Genomic DNA, 18197 nt, shown 5'->3' on the forward strand with positions numbered 1-18197 from the left:
CCTGATTAGTCTCCCAGTCCCTGCCACTGAAAAATATTCCCATAGGGATGGTGCCAGGTTTTCTCCAGATGTGACGCTTGGCATTCAAGCCAAAAGGTTCGATCTTGTTTTCATCTGACCAGGTGCTTTTGGTGCCTTTTACTAAGGAGTGGCTTCTGTCAGGCTACTCTAAAATAAAGGCCTTATTGGTGGATTGCTACATTGATGGTTGTCCTTCTGGAATCTCCACAGAGGAGCTCTGTCAGTGTGACCATTGGGTTCTTGGTAACTTCCCTGACCAAGTCCCTTCTCCCCCAATTTCTCAGTTTGGCCAGGCAGACAGCTTTAGGAAGAGTTTTGGTGGTTCCAAACTTCTTCCATTTAAGAATGATGGAGGCCACTGTGTTCTTAGGGACCTTCAAAGCTGCAGAAAATGTTGGGTACCCTTCCCGCATCTGTGCCTCGACACAATCCTGTCTTGGAGCTCTACGGAACAATTTATTTAACCTCATGGCTTGGTTTTTGCTCTGACATGCCCTGTCAACTGTGGGACCTTCTATAGACAGATGTGTGTGCCATTCCAAATCATGTCCAATCAATTGAATTTACCACAGGTGGACTCCAATCAAGTTGTAGAAACATCTCAAGGATGATCCATGGAAACAGGATGCACCTGAGCTCAATTTCGAGTCTCATAGCAAAGGGTCTGAATAATTATGTAAATAAGTTATATCATTTTTTAAATATATCATTTTGCAAAAAAAATATCATGTTTTCGCTTAATCATTATTGGGTATTGTGTGTAAATTGATGAGGAAAATGTTTTATTTAATCAATTTTAGAATAAGGCTGTAATGTAACAAAATGTGGAAAAAGTCAAGGGTTCTGAATACTTTCCGAATGCACTGTAAATGTCACCAGTATCCCACTGCACCTGGCTAGTGGGTAAGGTCTCTCTTGTGTGTGTGTGTGACATTGTTCTATTGACGTGGTAATGCACATACAGACTCACATTTTTGCAGTTATGGCGTTAATGCTTTCTCTTTCTGGTGTTGTGTTTGATGGCAGTGTGTGTCAGTCCGATACCTCTTGTTTTATCCCGGGGAGGGACAGCAGTAGAGATAGGAATGTTTATGCGGAGGCTGTTATTGTTATTCTGAGCCATTTTAAGAACTCATTATTTCCAATGAAAACACAGGGACGATTTACGATGTGACGCAAGTTACAACAAGTCTCTGAATGATGTTAAATGATTGATCCGCCACTCACTCTCTCTCTCTTCTCTCACCCTCTCTCTCTCCTTCCCCCTCTCCCACTGTTTGAGTGTTATTGTGTCTGGTTCTTAGGGAATGGCAAATTGACACATCATAAAGAAAAATAGCGCTCTGTTTTTCTAACAAGTATGTGTACACGGTATGAGTGAGAATTGAAACAAGACAGGACTAGAGAGAGATGCTACCTAAGGACACAGATGTAAAGATATATATATATACACATACACACAGTAAAAGGCCTAAATAATTTAGCATAGATGTGTTGTAACAGTGGGCTATATAAGGAGATGWTTAAATTGAAGATGCAATGTATCCTGAAACTTGTAGGGAAGAATAGCCTATTCTGTTCTTCCAGAATATGACCTCAATGTCCTTAAACTCTCATCTTCTTCCCGAGTAGCCTACAACCTCAATGTCTACTCCCAGGTTGTGTTCTAACAGTATGCTATAGGAGGAGATYGGCAATTCCAAGATGCTGTGACTCACTTTTTCACTTTAAAATGGATGCCAAGTATAAACTATTGATTGCAAAGTTTAACAAACCATGCCCATATATACAGAAGTCTACTTTTAACAATTGTCACTGAACATTTGACTAAAACACAGGTATTCAAGGAACAGTGCAGATGCCAAGTTTGGGAACAGAGTGACAGTAAGATCTCCCTCAGATTATGTGATCACGGGTTCCAAAAACGATTTTTAAATATCAGTTCTGAATTCAAAGAGGTCTGTAGAAAGAATGGGACATCTTGAGTTTGAAAAAAATCTATTTGGGTTCTTGAACTCCTGTAAGGGAACTGGATCAACAGCTGTTAACAGAATGACATCATGGGTCCTAATTATGAAGAATGTCACACTTCATAGTGATGTATCCTGAATAGGTACACAAAATTAGAACATTTTAATATCCTCCTTTGCATGTTTGGGTATTATTTTACACACTGGCTATTACTGTAATGAGTTCTGCTCATTAGTCTGGTTGTTCCAGACCGGACTAAATCTGTACCTATTTTTCACAGGTTTGGACAGCACAGTAGAGTACAGCACAGTATGGTAGAGTAGTGCACAGTACAGTAAAGGAAATTGGAGGAGAGTGTAGTTCACTAGAGTACAGTAAAGTATAGTTCAGTAGAACACCAGTAGAGTATACTATATTACATTATACTGTACTCTACTCATGTGTGCTCTACTGTACTGAACTATTGTACTCTATTTTTCTTTACTGTACTGAACACTACTGTATACTACTGTGCACTACTGTACACTACTGTGCTCTACTGAACACTACTGTATACTACTGAACACTACTGTACACTACTGTGCACTACTGTACACTACTGTACACTATTGAACACTACTGTATACTACTGAACACTACTGTGCTCTAGTGTACACTACGGTGCTCTACTGTGCTCTACTGTGCACTACTGTACACGACTGTGCTCTACTGTGCACTACTGTACACTACTGTGCTCTACTGTGCTCTACTGTACACTACTGAACACTACTGTGCTCTACTGTGCTCTATTTCAACTGTGGTTGTGACTATGATTTCCCATTGTCATTCTGTTATATTTTTTGGGGTCACTCTTTTTTGGGTCACTCTTACCGATTTGGTAACAGTGGTAACATGTTTTAATCACTTAATAATTCATTAACAAAAAATGTTTTGCAAAAAAACACAAATTAATTGGTGTATCTACTTTTACTTGTTACTTTTGTGAACTTTCATTTTCCTCCCTCATGAGGGAGAGAAATTAGAAAATATCTGAAAGATATGGGCTTTTTGGTATCAGAATGACAAGACACTAGGCAGTATTTCTTAAACTTACAGAAGGCTAATCATTTCTGCAAAACAAAATATAAATACTTCAACATTATTGCGTTTCTAATACCTTTTAAGACTTTTTCTAATCAATGTTTTTTAAGACCCATTTTCCATCTGTGTGAACAGATATCAAAGCCTTTACTTTTCCCACATTTTTAAGATTGAAAATGCCTTCATTTCCCCCKAAAAATATAGACTCTTAGCTTTCATTTGACACCAAATATGATATGCTCCTATAAACAAATATGTTGGTGCTCATGGGTCCTTTTACATGGAAATGACAAGATGCACTTTACATTGATGATTTCAATGTATTCTGAAACTCAAGTGTTCTTTCTGAGGATGACAGGGATGTACTGTGTCTTATGTTCTTTCTGAGGATGACAGGGATGTTACTGTATCTTATGTTCTTTCTGAGGATGACAGGGATGTACTGTGTCTTATGTTCTTTCTGAGGATGACAGGGATGTACTGTTCTTATGTTCTTTCTGAGGATGACAGGGATGTACTGTGTCTTATGTTCTTCTGAGGATGACAGGGATGTACTGTGTCTTATGTTCTTTCTGAGGATGACAGGGATGTACTGTGTCTTAGGTTCTTTCTGAGGATGACAGGATGTACTGGTCTTAGTTCTTTCTGAGGATGACAGGGATGTACTGTGTCTAGGTTCTTTCTGAGGATGACAGGGATGTACTGTGTCTTATGTTCTTTCTGAGGATGACAGGGTGTACTGTGTCTTATGTTCTTTCTGAGGATGACAGGGATGTACTGTGTCTTATGTTCTTTCTGAGGATGACAGGGATGTACTGTGTCTTATGTTCTTTCTGAGGATGACAGGGATGTACTGTGTCTTATGTTCTTTTCTGAGGATGACAGGGATGTACTGTGTTCTTATGTTCTTTCTGAGGATGACAGGGATGTACTGGTGTCTTAGGTTCTTTCTGAGGATGACAGGGATTTACTGTGTCTTAGGTTCTTTCTGAGGATGACAGGGATGTACTGTGCTTATTTTCTTTCTGAGGATGACAGGATGTACTGTGTCTTAGTTCTTTCTGAGGATGACAGGTGTGTACTGTGTCTTATGTTCTTTCTGAGGATGACAGGGATGTACTGTATCTTATGTTCTTTCTGAGGATGACAGGGATGTGTTGTGTCTTATGTTCTTTCTGAGGATGACAGGGATGTGAAAGAAATAGTGTAAAATGTGTATACTGTCCTGCTCCCATGCTGGTATACATTTTTCAAAATACTAATTTGCGTTATCAGAGGAGTCCGTTGAATTGAATGTTGATGATGTGGTTGTGATGCTGCTCTCCAACAGGGTTGGGTTCACTTCCTTTTCAATTCAGTCAATTCAGGAAGTAAACTGAGATTCCAATTTCAATATAACCCTGCTCTCCAACATCTGCCAGGCCTCTGGTCGTAGGTCTGAGGACCATAGAGGACCATACAGTGTGTTACCTCCTACCTGTGTGTGTCCATTTTCCAGCTCTACATGGTCTTGTTCTTCTAGATTGTTCATATAGTCTCTGGGCATCAGGGCCTGTATTGGGTTGCTGTTTGTTATATGTGATAGGGAGAAACATAGGACTTTGGAGGTATGTGAAGAGAAAGTATAAAGATATTTCATATTTATGCATCTATCAAGACACAGTCAGTCTGTGCTCTGAAATGTGTATTCCAACCGTCCGTGTTTCCCAGACCCTGGTCGACACGTATCCTGTACATTACAAACCATTTTAACATTTAGCTCCATTTTTTCCCTTTTTTTACCGTCTGAATATTTGCTTTGTGACCGGTGGACCCCCAATGCTGACAGAGCTTGGCTGAGTGCCTGGACCTAGAACAATATCAGCCAAGGGGGGGTTGGTGAGAGCGAGGAGCCTGGCCAGACACAAACTCACACACAGGAACGTCTGGCCTCTAAGCCGTCAGCGCTGCGCCCTGCCTTACATAATGACAGAGTGTGGAGGCATTAAGGCAATTTGTTTGATTTAAGTTGTCAAGGCAGGCTGGACCCTGTACCTTTCAGCTGGTTTTGATACCCAGGCTCGTGTGTGTGTTTTCATTCTGCATACCTCCTCTGTGAAATAAAAACCAGAGGAATGGACAGGCTCACACAGAGTGGGGTCTCATCTCGGCTAGGGAGGTAACAGACCGTACGTTCTGTGAGAGGCCAGAGAGAGGGGGGATGGGGAGTGACAGAGGCTAGGGAGGTAACAGACCGTACGTTCTGTGAGAGGCCAGAGAGAGGGGGGATGGGGAGTGACAGAAGCTAGGGAGGTAACAGACCGTACGTTCTGTGAGAGGCCAGAGAGGGGGGGGATGGGGAGTGAGAGGCTAGGGCTACACAGAGGAGGGAGGGAGTGTAGGAGGAAGTGTAGGAGGGTAGGAGGCAGAGATCAGAGGAGACAGGGGTGTGAGGAGGAAGTGTAGGAGGAAGAATGAGGAGGGTAGGAGGCAGAGATCAGAGGAGAGAGGGGTGTGAGGAGGAATGAGAATATAAAGGAAGATGAGAGGGTGGAAAGGAGGGAGAGGAAAAGCATAACAGAAAGCAGTAAAGAAGGGTAAGATGAGGGAGGGTAGTGGGTGTCTGTGAGAGCAGGGATTACTGTGGGCGGGGGCGGGTGTTAGCTGCCTAGCTAGTGGCCTTACACTCTCACACCCATGGTTCCGTTTAAGGGTTCATTTAGAGAAAGAGAAACGGCTCCTTTTCCCCCTCCGTCCTCTGCTCGGTTCTGCTTGGTCTAACTGCCTGCTAGTGTAGGGTCTTGTTTCACACATCAGCTGTAGAGAACACAGTGGGAGAAAGCACGTATGACTTGGCCGGGTGTGTAGATGAATACACATATTGCTAGTAGTTGGTGTGCGTGCATGCAAACTTGTGGGCAGTGTGTGGAACGTTATTGAAAACGTCAACTAAAAGAGTGAGTGGCGCGTCAGGGTTAGTTAGACTGAGCTCTGGGGAACAGAGGAGTTGAATAGAAAGTGATCAAAACCAATGTGTGTGTTCAGCTCTTCATCCCAGAGCTCTGCAGCAGTAGTTGGGAAGCAGTAAACTGTTGACACGTTTCAGCTGTGCAGAACGTGTGTTCACAGTAAACCGCTGACACGTTTCAGCTGTGCAGAACGTGTGTTCACAGTAAACCGCTGACACGTTTCAGCTGTGCAGAATGTGTGTTCACAGTAAACTGCTGACACGTTTCAGCTGTGCAGAACGTGTGTTCACAGTAAACTGCTGACACGTTTCAGCTGAGCAGATTGTGTGTTCACAGTAAACCACTGATGCGTTTCAGCTGTGCAGACGGTGGTCCAACCGCATGGTCCAGGTGTGTCAACCATGACCAGCTTGGCTTTACACGGTTAAACGTGATCTGGTCCTCAAATGGTCTTGTCAGACACTCTCCAGACTACACCCTACACGTTTTGAACTTCTTGGTCCTTTGAGCTGGATCAGAACAATTGTTGCTAACTAAGGGTTTTCTTTAACAGTAGTATGACTTCCATCTGTATTGATGTGAATATTTTCTCTCCTACTCAGATCTCCTTTGAGCTGGCTGAGTACACAGCTAATGTGGACGGTGTTGGTACCCTGCGTCTGCTGGACGCTATAAAGACGTGTGGTCTGACCAACAGTGTTAAGTTCTACCAGGCCTCTACTAGTGAACTCTATGGGAAGGTCCAGGAGATCCCTCAGAAAGAGACCACACCGTTCTACCCCCGCTCACCTTACGGTAAAACACACACACACACATATATATATACACACACACACACATATATACTACAACACACACACACACATATATACACACATACTCACACGTCTCTACTTGGAGTACATTCAGGCTTATTTCATATGAACACCCTTTGAAGGTTCTATGCCCTGGCACTGCTCTTCAAAAGGTGTGTGTGTGTGTGTGTGTACAGAGAGGGCTTCAGAGTTGGTGCTCCCTACACACCTCCCCAGGCTAAACGTCTGAAGACTGAGTGGGTCTCACTTTAACAAAGACACCTTTATGTGCGCACGCACGCACACACGTGTCAGTGTGATATCAGGTTTCATGTTCTGTGTTGTCTAAATGTTCTCCTCCCTGACACATTCCCTGCCTGCCTGTCTGGCAACACCTGATCTGACTGTATGGGAGTGAGGGGAGGCAGCATACCATAATAACCAGGACTGGGAGGGGGCATGGCATAACCATGGTGACCTCCCTTCTCCTGTCCATGTTAGTGTACTGACCCTGTGATTTAATCAACCAGCAGGGCTCCTCCTCCTTCCCCTCCCTCCCTGAGTCTGTGGCATCTCTCTCTTCTCTCTCCTTCCTCCCCTCCCTCCCTGAGTCTGTGGCATCTCTCTCTTCTCTCTCCTTCCTCCCCTCCCTCCCTGAGTCTGTGGCATCTCTCTCTCTCTCTTCTCTCTCCTTCCTCCCCTCCCTCCATGAGTCTGTGGCATCTCTCTCATCAGAGGAGAGGAGAGAGTGAGAGTGCAAGGTTGGAGAGGGAGGTGGGAAGGAGATGAAAAGAGTGAGGAGAGCAAAGAAAGAAGGATGAAAACTGAGAGGTTATTATTCTTGTGCCTGCTTCTACTCATCATTAGAAAGCAGAAACTATCTGTGGTACAGCACCACTGTACTCTGCTTTCAAATATTATGACTCGACTCTCTCTCTCTCTTTCTCTCTCTCTCTCTCTCTCTCTCTCTCTCTCAATTCAATTCGCTCTATTGGCATGACATAACAATGTACATATTGCCAAAGCTTATTTTGGATATTTACAATATTAAAATGAAAATCAAAATTGTCAACGGGACAACAGTAACAACAATAACCAAGGGTCAAAATAACCATACATTCAACAATAACAGTAAGCATACAGTAGAGTACATGTGCAGGTTGATTGGTCTGTCAGACACTGTCCCTCAACTTATGGCAGGCAGCAATGTAGTGCGCTGCCAACCCACAGCTCTGCATCCTCCACCAACAGGACGGGTAGCCTATCCTCATCAGAGAGATCTTTGAAACCTTGAATAAGGGTTTTAAATTTGGGAAAATGACACTCTCTAATTGTTTTATATTTTTTACATTTTGTCAGGAAATGCAGCTCCGTCTCAGGTTCTGCTGTTGTGCAGTGGTTGCACAGCCTTTCCTCTACAGGGAGCCAGGTTTTCCCGTCTACCCTTCTCAATGGCAAGGCTGTGCTCACTGAGCCTGCACTTTGTCTAGGTTTTTCTAAGGTTTTGATCAGTAACCATGGTCAAATATTTAGCCACGGTGTACTGTCAATTTATAGCCAGATAGCACTGCATTTTGCTTTGTGTTTGTGCTTGTGTTTCCCAATAAGCAATGTAGTTTTGTTTTGACTGTGTTGTAATTTTAAGTTTATTCTGATTGATTGGATGTTCTGGTCCTGAGGCTTCAGTGTGTTAGTAGAACAGGTTTGTGAACTCAGCCCCAGGACCAGCTGGATGAAGGGACTCTTTTCTTTGCTCAGCTCTTGGCATTGCAGGGCTTGGTAATGATATGAGAGGGTCACTGTTTCCAAAACTGAATTAACTTAACTTAATTTAATCTCTCTCTCTCTCCATCAGGTGCTGCTAAGTTGTATGCTTATTGGATTGTGGTGAACTTCAGGGAGGCCTATAACCTGTTTGCTGTCAACGGGATCCTCTTCAACCACGAGAGCCCCAGAAGAGGTGAGCACTGTAGCACAATGTGCTAACTGCTGCAGTCATGTCTGCTATGGGAGAAGCTCATTCTTACTTTTTTTCAGCCTCTTAAAAAATGTAATAATATGCGTTGAGGTCTGAGAGGTCCTGAGCGCTGGTTTAACCTGATTTACACACCAGTGTGAACTGAAATCAATACCACAATTGACTTGAACCACACACACCACACCACACACACACCACCACACACAACACACACACACACACACACACACACACAACACACACACACCACACGAAGGTAACAGAATCAGCACACAAGAAGCTAACTAACACCACATACACACACCACACACAACACCCACACACATAATAAATAATCACACTAAGGCCGACAGTGACTAGCAATCAACCACGACCACACAGAGAAAACACCACACACACCATCTCGCTACAGTGCCCTAGAGTTCGTCTATGTCAGGTGTTTATGATTTATCCCTCCATGAAGTCCCGGCCACGACCCGTAGACCAAAGGTCAGAGGTCAGCCAGTAAATTCCTAATGGTTTAGAAGAGAGACGGTAGAAAAGGGAGGCTGTGTGAATGGGTATAATAAGCTAGATTTCAGGGACTGGGTAAGAGACTCATATGGCTGAATGGAGAGACAGACAGAGAGATGGTAAGGAAGGAAATGGATTGGAGAGAGCGGACATGAAATCCACCATCACACAACCTACCCATATCTAGACAAGAACCACACTTGCCCTTACCCCCATCACCCCCTACCCATATTTAGACAACAACCACACTGTCCCTTACCCTCAACCCCCCCTACCCATATTTAGACACAAACCACACTGTCCTTACCCCATCACCCCCTACCCATATTTAGACAAGAACCACACTGTCCCTTACCCCCATCACCACCTACCCATATTTAGACAACAACCACACTGTCCCTTACCCCATCACCCCCTACCCTTATTTAGACAACAACCACACTGTCCCTTACACCATCACCACCTACCTTATTTAGACAAGAACCACACTGTCCCTTACCCCATCACCCCCTACCCTTATTTAGACAACAACCACACTGTCCCTGACCCCATCACCCCCTACCATATTTAGACAACAACCACACTGTCCCTTACCCCATCACCCCTACCCTTATTTAGACAACAACCACACTGTCCCTTACCCCATCACCCCCTACCCATATTTAGACAACAACCACACTGTCCCTTACCCCCATCACCCCCTACCCATATTTAGACAAACAACCACACTGTCCCTTACACCATCACCCCCTACCCTTATTTAGACAACAACCACACTGTCCCTTACACCATCACCCCTACCCTTATTTAGACAACAACCACACTGTCCCTGACCCCATCACCCCCTACCCATATTTAGACAACAACCACACTGTCCCTTACCCCATCACCCCCTACCCTTATTTAGACAACAACCACACTGTCCCTTACCCCATCACCACCTACCCATATTTAGACAACAACCACACTGTCCCTTACCCCATCACCCCCTACCCATATTTAGACAACAACCACACTGTCCCTTACCCCATCACCCCCTACCCATATTTAGACAAGAACCACACTGTCCCTTATCCCCATCACCACCTACCCATATTTAGACAACAACCACACTGTCCCTTACCCCATCACCCCCTACCCTTATTTAGACAACAACCACACTGTCCCTTAACCACCTCACCCCCTACCCTTATTTAGACAACAACCACACTGTCCCTTACACCATCACCCCCTACCCTTATTTAGACAACAACCACACTGTCCCTGACCCCATCACCCCCTACCCATATTTAGACAACAACCACACTGTCCCTTACCCCATCACCCCCTACCCTTATTTAGACAACAACCACACTGTCCCTTACCCCATCACCCCCTACCCATATTTAGACAACAACCACACTGTCCCTTACCCTCAACACCCTCTACCCTTATTGACAACAACCACACTGTCCCTTACCCCATCACTCCCTACCCATATCTAGACAACAACCACACTGTCCCTTACCCCATCACCCCCTACCCTTATTTAGACAACAACCACACTGTCCCTTACCCCATCACCCCCTACCCTTATTTAGACAACAACCACACTGTCCCTTACCCCATCACCCCCTACCCTTATTTAGACAACAACCACACTGGCCCTTACACCATCACCCCTACCCTTATTTAGACAACAACCACACTGTCCCTTACACCATCACCCCCTACCCTTATTAGACAACAACCACACTGTCCCTTACCCCATCACCCCCACCCTTATTTAGACAACAACCACACTGTCCCTTACCCCATCACCCCCTACCCATATTTAGACAACAACCACACTGTCCCTTACCCCATCCCCCTACCCATATTTAGACAACAACCACATTGTCCCTTACCCCATCACCCCCTACCCTTATTTAGACAACAACCACACTGTCCCTTACACCATCACCCCCTACCCATATTTAGACAACAACCACACTGTCCCTTACACATCACCCCCTACCCATATTTAGACAACAACCACATGTCCCTTACACCATCACCCCTACCCTTATTTAGACAACAACCACACTGTCCCTTACACCATCACCCCCTACCCTTATTTAGACAACAACCACACTGTCCCTTCCCCATCACCCCCTACCCATATTTAGACAACAACCACACTGTCCCTTACCCCATCACCCCTACCCATATGAGACAAAGAACCACACTGTCCCTTACCCCCATCACCCCCTACCCATATTTATACAAACACCACACTGTCCCTTACCCTCACCCCCCTACCCATATTTTGACAACAACCACACTGTCCCTTACCCCATCACCATCACCCTATTTAGACAACACCACACTGTCCCTTACCCCATCACCCCCTACCCATATTAGACAACAACCACACTGTCCCTTACCCCCATCACCCCCTACCCATATTTAGACAACAACCACACTGTCCCTTACCCCATCACCCCTACCCATATTTAGACAACAACCACACTGTCCCTTACCCCATCACCCCCTACCCATATTTAGACAGAAACCACACTGTCCCTTACCCCCAACACCACCTACCCATATTTAGACAACAACCACACTGTCCCTGACCCCATCACCCCTACCCATATTTAGACAACAACCACACTGTCCCTTACCCCTCACCCCCTACCCTTATTTAGACAACAACACACTGTCCCTTACCCCATCACCCCTACCATATTAGAACAACACACTGTCCCTTACCCCATCACCCCCTACCCATATTTAGACAAACACCACACTGTCCCTTCCCCATCACCCCCTACCCATATTTAGACAAGAACCACACTGTCCCTTACCCCCATCACCACCTACCCATATTTAGACAACAACCACACTGTCCCTTACCCATCACCCCCTACCCTTATTTAGACAACAACCACACTGTCCCTACCCCATCACCCCCTACCCATATTTAGACAAGAACCACACTGTCCCTTACCCCATCACCCCCTACCCATATTTAGACAACAACCACACTGTCCCTTACCCCATCACCCCTACCCTTTTTAGACAACAACCACACTGTCCCTGACCCCTTCTCCATCTTTTGGGCAGCTCTCGCGTTATCTTTCCCCAGTTTCTCTTTCTCTCTCTCGCCCTCTCTCACTCTCTCTCGCCCTCTCTCACTCTCTCTCTCTATCACAGCATTGTTCCAGCAGGATGTTGTATCTTGGCCTCACCTCTCCGCTCTGAGTTATATCTGTTGTGCTCATAAACCATTAAAGCTCTCGTCAGATTCCTCTGTGGATTCCTACGTGTCGCTGCTGCGTTGCTCAACCCAGGGTGGCGTTTTGGTTGGCTGGCCCATTTCTCTGTTTACCCAGAACCCCCGGTCCTGTTACGACCCCGGCCATCGCACTGTGCGGGTTTTGGACTCCACCTCTTTCACTACTCAGGAGGGGTAGATAGTGTGTATGTGATGTGTGCACGGGTAGGCGTGCGTGTGTGTGTGTATTTATGTGTGCATGGGCAGGCGTGTGTGTGTGTATTTATGTGTGCATGGGCAGGCGTGTGTGTGTGTATTTGTGTGCATGGGCAGGCGTTGTGTGTGTGTATTTATGTGTGCATGGGCAGGCGTGTGTGTTGTGTGGTGTGTTTGTGTGCATGGGCAGGCGTGTGTGTGTGTGTGTTGTTTATGTGTGCATGGGCAGGCGTGTGTGTGTGTGTTTATGTGTGCATGGGCAGGCGGTGTGTGGTTTTTATGTGTGCATGGGCAGGCGTGTGTGTGTGTATTTATGTGTTGGCGGCATGCCGGGGTGTGTGTATTTATGTGTGCAGGGGTGTGTGTGTGTGTGTGTGTGTGTGTGGCAGTAGTGGTCATGACTCCGATCCCTCACGGCACATTTCCTTTATAAACTCATAAAATCCCAGGGAATTCAACAGGAAAACGGGGAGTCTGATCTGAAGAAATGTGTGAAATAACAAAGTAGAGGAGAGAGAAGAAGAGAAGGCAGACAGAGGTCAGACAGTATTCTCATTCATTACAGACTTACAATGTCTATAATGAGCGGTGCAAAGCAGTGTTTCTGTATGTGTGTCCGTGCGTGGATGTGTTTGATATTAAAAGTCCATTCATTACCTGCCTGCTGCCCTCCCTCTCCCCTCCCTCTGGGTCATTAGTCACTAATGGAGCTGGGAGCTGATGATGTCATTTCTACAGAATCGTATGACATCACCGCCTTCTCCACCCCCACATACAGGAAACACTTGTCCCAGCGTGCCACACGTGGCCTGGCGGAGGGTGTGTGTGCGTGTGTGTGTGTGTGAGGCTGGCTGGCTGGCCCTGTCTGAGGGAGTTTTCCGGAATGACCCGGAACATTGAGTCCCATTGCGTCTGGCCTTTATCTGTCTAACTGGGCACCTGTCACACCACTGTTCCGGTCTGGTGTGGTGGCTGCTGGGAAAGGGCTGGACTGAAAGGATGACCTGACCACGCACTCTCTTTCTCACCGCTGTCTCCAAGGTTTCCTTATATCCTTCTTTCTTTCCTGTCGTTCTGATGAGGTTGCCACGGTTAACAAATAGCATCTCGCTCGCTTTTTCTCGCTCTCTCTCGCTCGCTCCATCTGTTCTTCCTTCGTTCCTTCCTGTCGTTGTGGTTAACAAAAAGCTTTGTCTGTTCCCAGGTCAGATCCTAGCTAGGATGATGAGTTAATCCCAGCTGGAATTTATCTTTATGATTTTCTTACCTCGTCTCTTAAACACCCGTCTGTTCCACCAATAAACATAGGATTCTTATTTTTCTGTTGTAGAAAGGTTCTGGAATCAGAACTCAGGACAGTTGAGAAAGGAAAATAACCTTTGGGCTAATCCAGCATGAACCAAAGCAAACAATGTATCAGGCCGTATCTAACAGCCTGGACGGTTCACACTGCGGCTAGGTGGTTATAGCTCTAGAATGGTTAGCTTAGCCAGTTAGCCATAACAAACACAGCCCCCCTGCTGATACGGCGTGGGGATTAGCATGCCGCACACATAGTAAATGGACTCCATATTGGCCCTGTAATAAGATACACAGCAGCTTTACTGAGTAGCTCACACAGTGATCCCTACAGAATCACTAACCAGAACTGAACTGCCTCATCTGTCAATAATCTCTCTGTAGGTCTCATTTGATGTTTGTCTGATGGGCTTTATACTAGTATAGGCTCTCAGGTATCAAGCCATCGGCACACCTGCTGATTTTAAATGTGCCTGTCTGCAGTACAAAAGGTTATATCAGAGTTATAACCTCAGGCTTGAGGTCACATCCCTCTGCTGTACTGTACTCTCGCTGTATGATAGTGGTGAGCGATTAGTGATATTCTAGGTCGTTTCGATTCAATTATTTTAAAATAATCACGATTTCGGTTTCAACAATTTTATTTCAACATTAATTGCATTAACAAATAATGACATTAGCATGATTTTCGAGCTTTTTAATGGAAATTCCAAAGCCCAAAATAGTGAACATTCAATTGAAAATATTCCATTGCCTCTGTCAGGTCCACATTGGGTAGACATCAATAGAAAAATAGGAAATTACTATGAAATAATCAAATATTTAAGTTGTGTATATTGCTTAGTTTTTATTTGATGGCTTTATACTTTTTCATTGCTTAAAGTCATCATCTCATCTTTGTCCACCAGTAGCAGCCAGCCACACAACGTTCTCTCTGTGCTATCAATACTGGCCTGTCTTTAGTCATCCTATTTAGCCAGGCTAGCCTGACAATAATTTACTAGTTCTTCAAAGTAGATAAGGCATACTTTCACAAACTGTCTCTATGCCTCTATCATCATCATTGTGTTGTGTACATTCCTCTCATCCAGTCTACAGTGTAGATTACAGAATAATATACTGCCATGGTTAGGGGGAAAATTCAATTTGGGAAGTCAATGGTGGTCCTACAACACATACATACAGCCACTATCGCAATACACGGCCAGCCTGCTTCCCTTTCATCTATCTGGTTTCAATCAGTATTTCACGTAAGGATCATATTGTAGAGATGTAATGGGATATATTTGGTGGTATTAAAGAGTTTATTTTCTAAAAGATATCTTTTGGAGGTGTTCATTCAAGAGGTTTTGTTGAGTGGATTCTTCCATCCTGCATCCTCACAGAGCGTAGCTTAGCCCTGCTCAGTGTAACTGAGCTGTTTCATTTTTCATTCTCTCGTTCCATCTTTTCTGTTGAGAGAGGGCTGATAAAAGGAAGCCTAAACATGAGGTGAACTGTGGCCAGGTGAAGAGGAGAGAGACACCCCAGACGACAGGTGTTGAAAAGACTCTCCCCGTCCACCCTCCCTTCTCACTTGACCCAATGACTTCATTTCTCATCCCACCTCGAAGGCGGGGCCAGCGGGGCTGTGATGTCACTAGTCTCGCTCTCAGGTGCATCTTCACTCATCACCACACCTGTGTTTATGTTGCCGGGCGGCTACGGTGACTAAGCATCTGGATGACTGAGGTGATGCTTTTAGCTGTTCTAATGACACTCTGAGGTTACAAAACCTCTCACCCACCTTTCCCACCACCTCATCACCCAGTTATTTTTCTGTGTTGATTGGTGTTGGATAATAGTTGAGGTGTGAAGGTGTGATGTGATGGGGTGTGTGATGTGATGGGGTGTGAGGTGTGGTGGGGTGTGAGGTGTGATGGGGTGGGAGGTGTGATGTCTAAGTTGGCCTTGTCTGATTGGCCAGAAAGAATCAGACGTTTTGAATGGGAAAAACGTTTAAGCTCTCTTGTTTATGTTTTGTCTCTGGGTCAAACACATTGGTTAATCTCTCTGTTCTGTCAAGTGTGTTCCGTCATGCGAGAAACATGCCTCTCTCTCTCTCTCTCTCTCACTCACTCACTCACTCACTCACTCACTCACTCACTCACTCACTCACCAAACCTCCACAAATCTGCTCTCTCACTCGATCTCATTGGATCGCACCTGAGAAGATTTAGGGAGCAGCTGACTCGCTCTCTTTCTCTCTCCGTCTCCAATATTCCCCCCCTTCATTGTTCGCTCCCTTCCTTCCCTCCTGTTGAGTTTGTTCACACCTGAGAGAATCGACACTGTGTTGGTGGAGAGAAAGAGAGGTTGACTTATTTTGGATGAAATGCAACTATTTTCTCCATTATGTGGATCCATCAGGACCTAAATTGTGCAACGATGGCAGATGACTGCTGACAGTTCATTGGCCCTATGTGTGTGTTCATGCGTGCGTACTGTACGTGCATGCCTGATGACCAAGCAAGCAAACAATGTTCAAAACCCTTAGCCACACTGGGAAATTAGTCAGCTGCTCCAGTCATAATTCAGTATTGATAACGAGTGTTAGAGAGAGGTCACTGAAATCTCTCTGTAGAACTCTTTACAGAAAATAAATATTTACCTAAAAATCCAGATAATTTATTCCCTGTATTAGCTGTGTACGTAGTCGTACTGAGGTTAGTTAGGGGTAATAGAGGGTCGGCCCAAATCCTTAGCTGTGTGGGGATGGGTGGGGGAAGAGTAATGCTGGGGGGAGGGCTTTCACATGGAATCTTTCACTAAGCCACTCACCCCCTGGGCCCTTGCTCCCTGACAGTAAAGGATTATGGGATTTGCAGTTCTGGAGGAATTCCAGAACAGGTGCGTTCTGGAACCCCTCTGTTAAAAAACGTGTCAATAGTCACTTTGGAAAAAATCGTGCCCAATTTAAACGGCCTCGTACTCTATTCTAGATCATACAATATGCATATTATTATTACTATTGGATAGAAAACACTCTCAAGTTTKTAAAAKWGTTTGAATTATATCTGTGAGTAAAACAGAACTAATTTGGCAGCAAACTTCCAGACAGGAAGTGAAAATTCTGAAAATMGGGCTCTGTTTCAGGGCCTGCCTATTCAATTGCCTTATATTTATCGATATGCATGCACTTCATACGCCTTCCACTAGATGTCAACAGGCAGTGGAAGGTGGAATGGGGTGTCTAGCTTGATCTGAGGTCGAACATGAGCTTTTGGAGTGGCAGGTCAGGAATTTCCTTTCTCTATCAAGGCGCGAGGCGGAGCTCGACATTAGCTTCTGAAAAGCTTTCGGTTTACACGGCGAATATCTCCGGCTCTGATTTCATTTGATACATGTGATAATATAATCGTAAAGTAGGTTTTTTCAACCGAGTTTTATCAGTTTATTCAACGTTTATTGGGACTTTTGGAGTTTTCCATTCTTTGCGTCAAGAGAGGGTGGGAACGTTATCAACCTTGGCTAGCATTGTTGGCTCGAATTCGACAGAAGAAAAGGACATTCTAAAACCAAACAACGATTTATTCTGGACCAAGGACTCCTTGTACAAGATTCTGATGGAAGCTCAGCAAAAGTAAGAACAATTTATGATGTTATTTCGTATTTCTGTGGACAATGTTGACTCCTATTCTCTGCCGTTTTGGCGAGCGCTGTCTCGCAATAACGCAAGCTGTTTGTTATGGTAAAGTTATTTTTTTAAATCCAACACGGCGGTTGCATTAAGAACCAGTGTATCTTTCATTTGCCATACAACAAGTATTTTTATGTAAAGTTTATGATGAGTTCTTTGGTCAGATTAGGTGAGTGTCCAAAATATCTCTGGAGATTCTGGTGAATCGATGCTACGTATTCACAATGTATAATCAGGATTTGTAGCTCTAAATATGCACATTTTCGAACAAAATATAAGTGTATTGTATAACCTGATGTTATAAGACTGTCATCTGATGAAGTTGTTCAAGGTTAGTGATTAATTTTATATCTTTTGCTGGTTTTTGCGATAGCTACCTTTTGCGGTGAATAAATGCATTTGTGTGTTTGGCTATTGTGGTTAGCTAATATAAATACATATTGTGTTTTCGCTGTAAAAC

General features: G+C 44.7%; 1 protein-coding gene across 2 annotated transcripts in view; it reads left to right on the forward strand.

Annotated features, from left to right (window-relative positions):
* Nucleotides 1–18197, forward strand: part of gmds (GDP-mannose 4,6-dehydratase) — a 258314-nt gene that overhangs the window by 85685 nt on the left and 154432 nt on the right. For both annotated transcript variants that reach the window (XM_070447666.1, XM_070447667.1), the window contains 2 exons: nt 6623–6815; nt 8670–8774. In XM_070447666.1, the coding sequence (XP_070303767.1) occupies nt 6623–6815; nt 8670–8774 (298 nt within the window). The remainder of the gene's footprint in view (nt 1–6622; nt 6816–8669; nt 8775–18197) is intronic.

This window comes from Salvelinus sp. IW2-2015, linkage group LG16, assembly GCF_002910315.2.
Source record: "Salvelinus sp. IW2-2015 linkage group LG16, ASM291031v2, whole genome shotgun sequence".
Classification (NCBI taxonomy): domain Eukaryota; kingdom Metazoa; phylum Chordata; class Actinopteri; order Salmoniformes; family Salmonidae; genus Salvelinus; species Salvelinus sp. IW2-2015.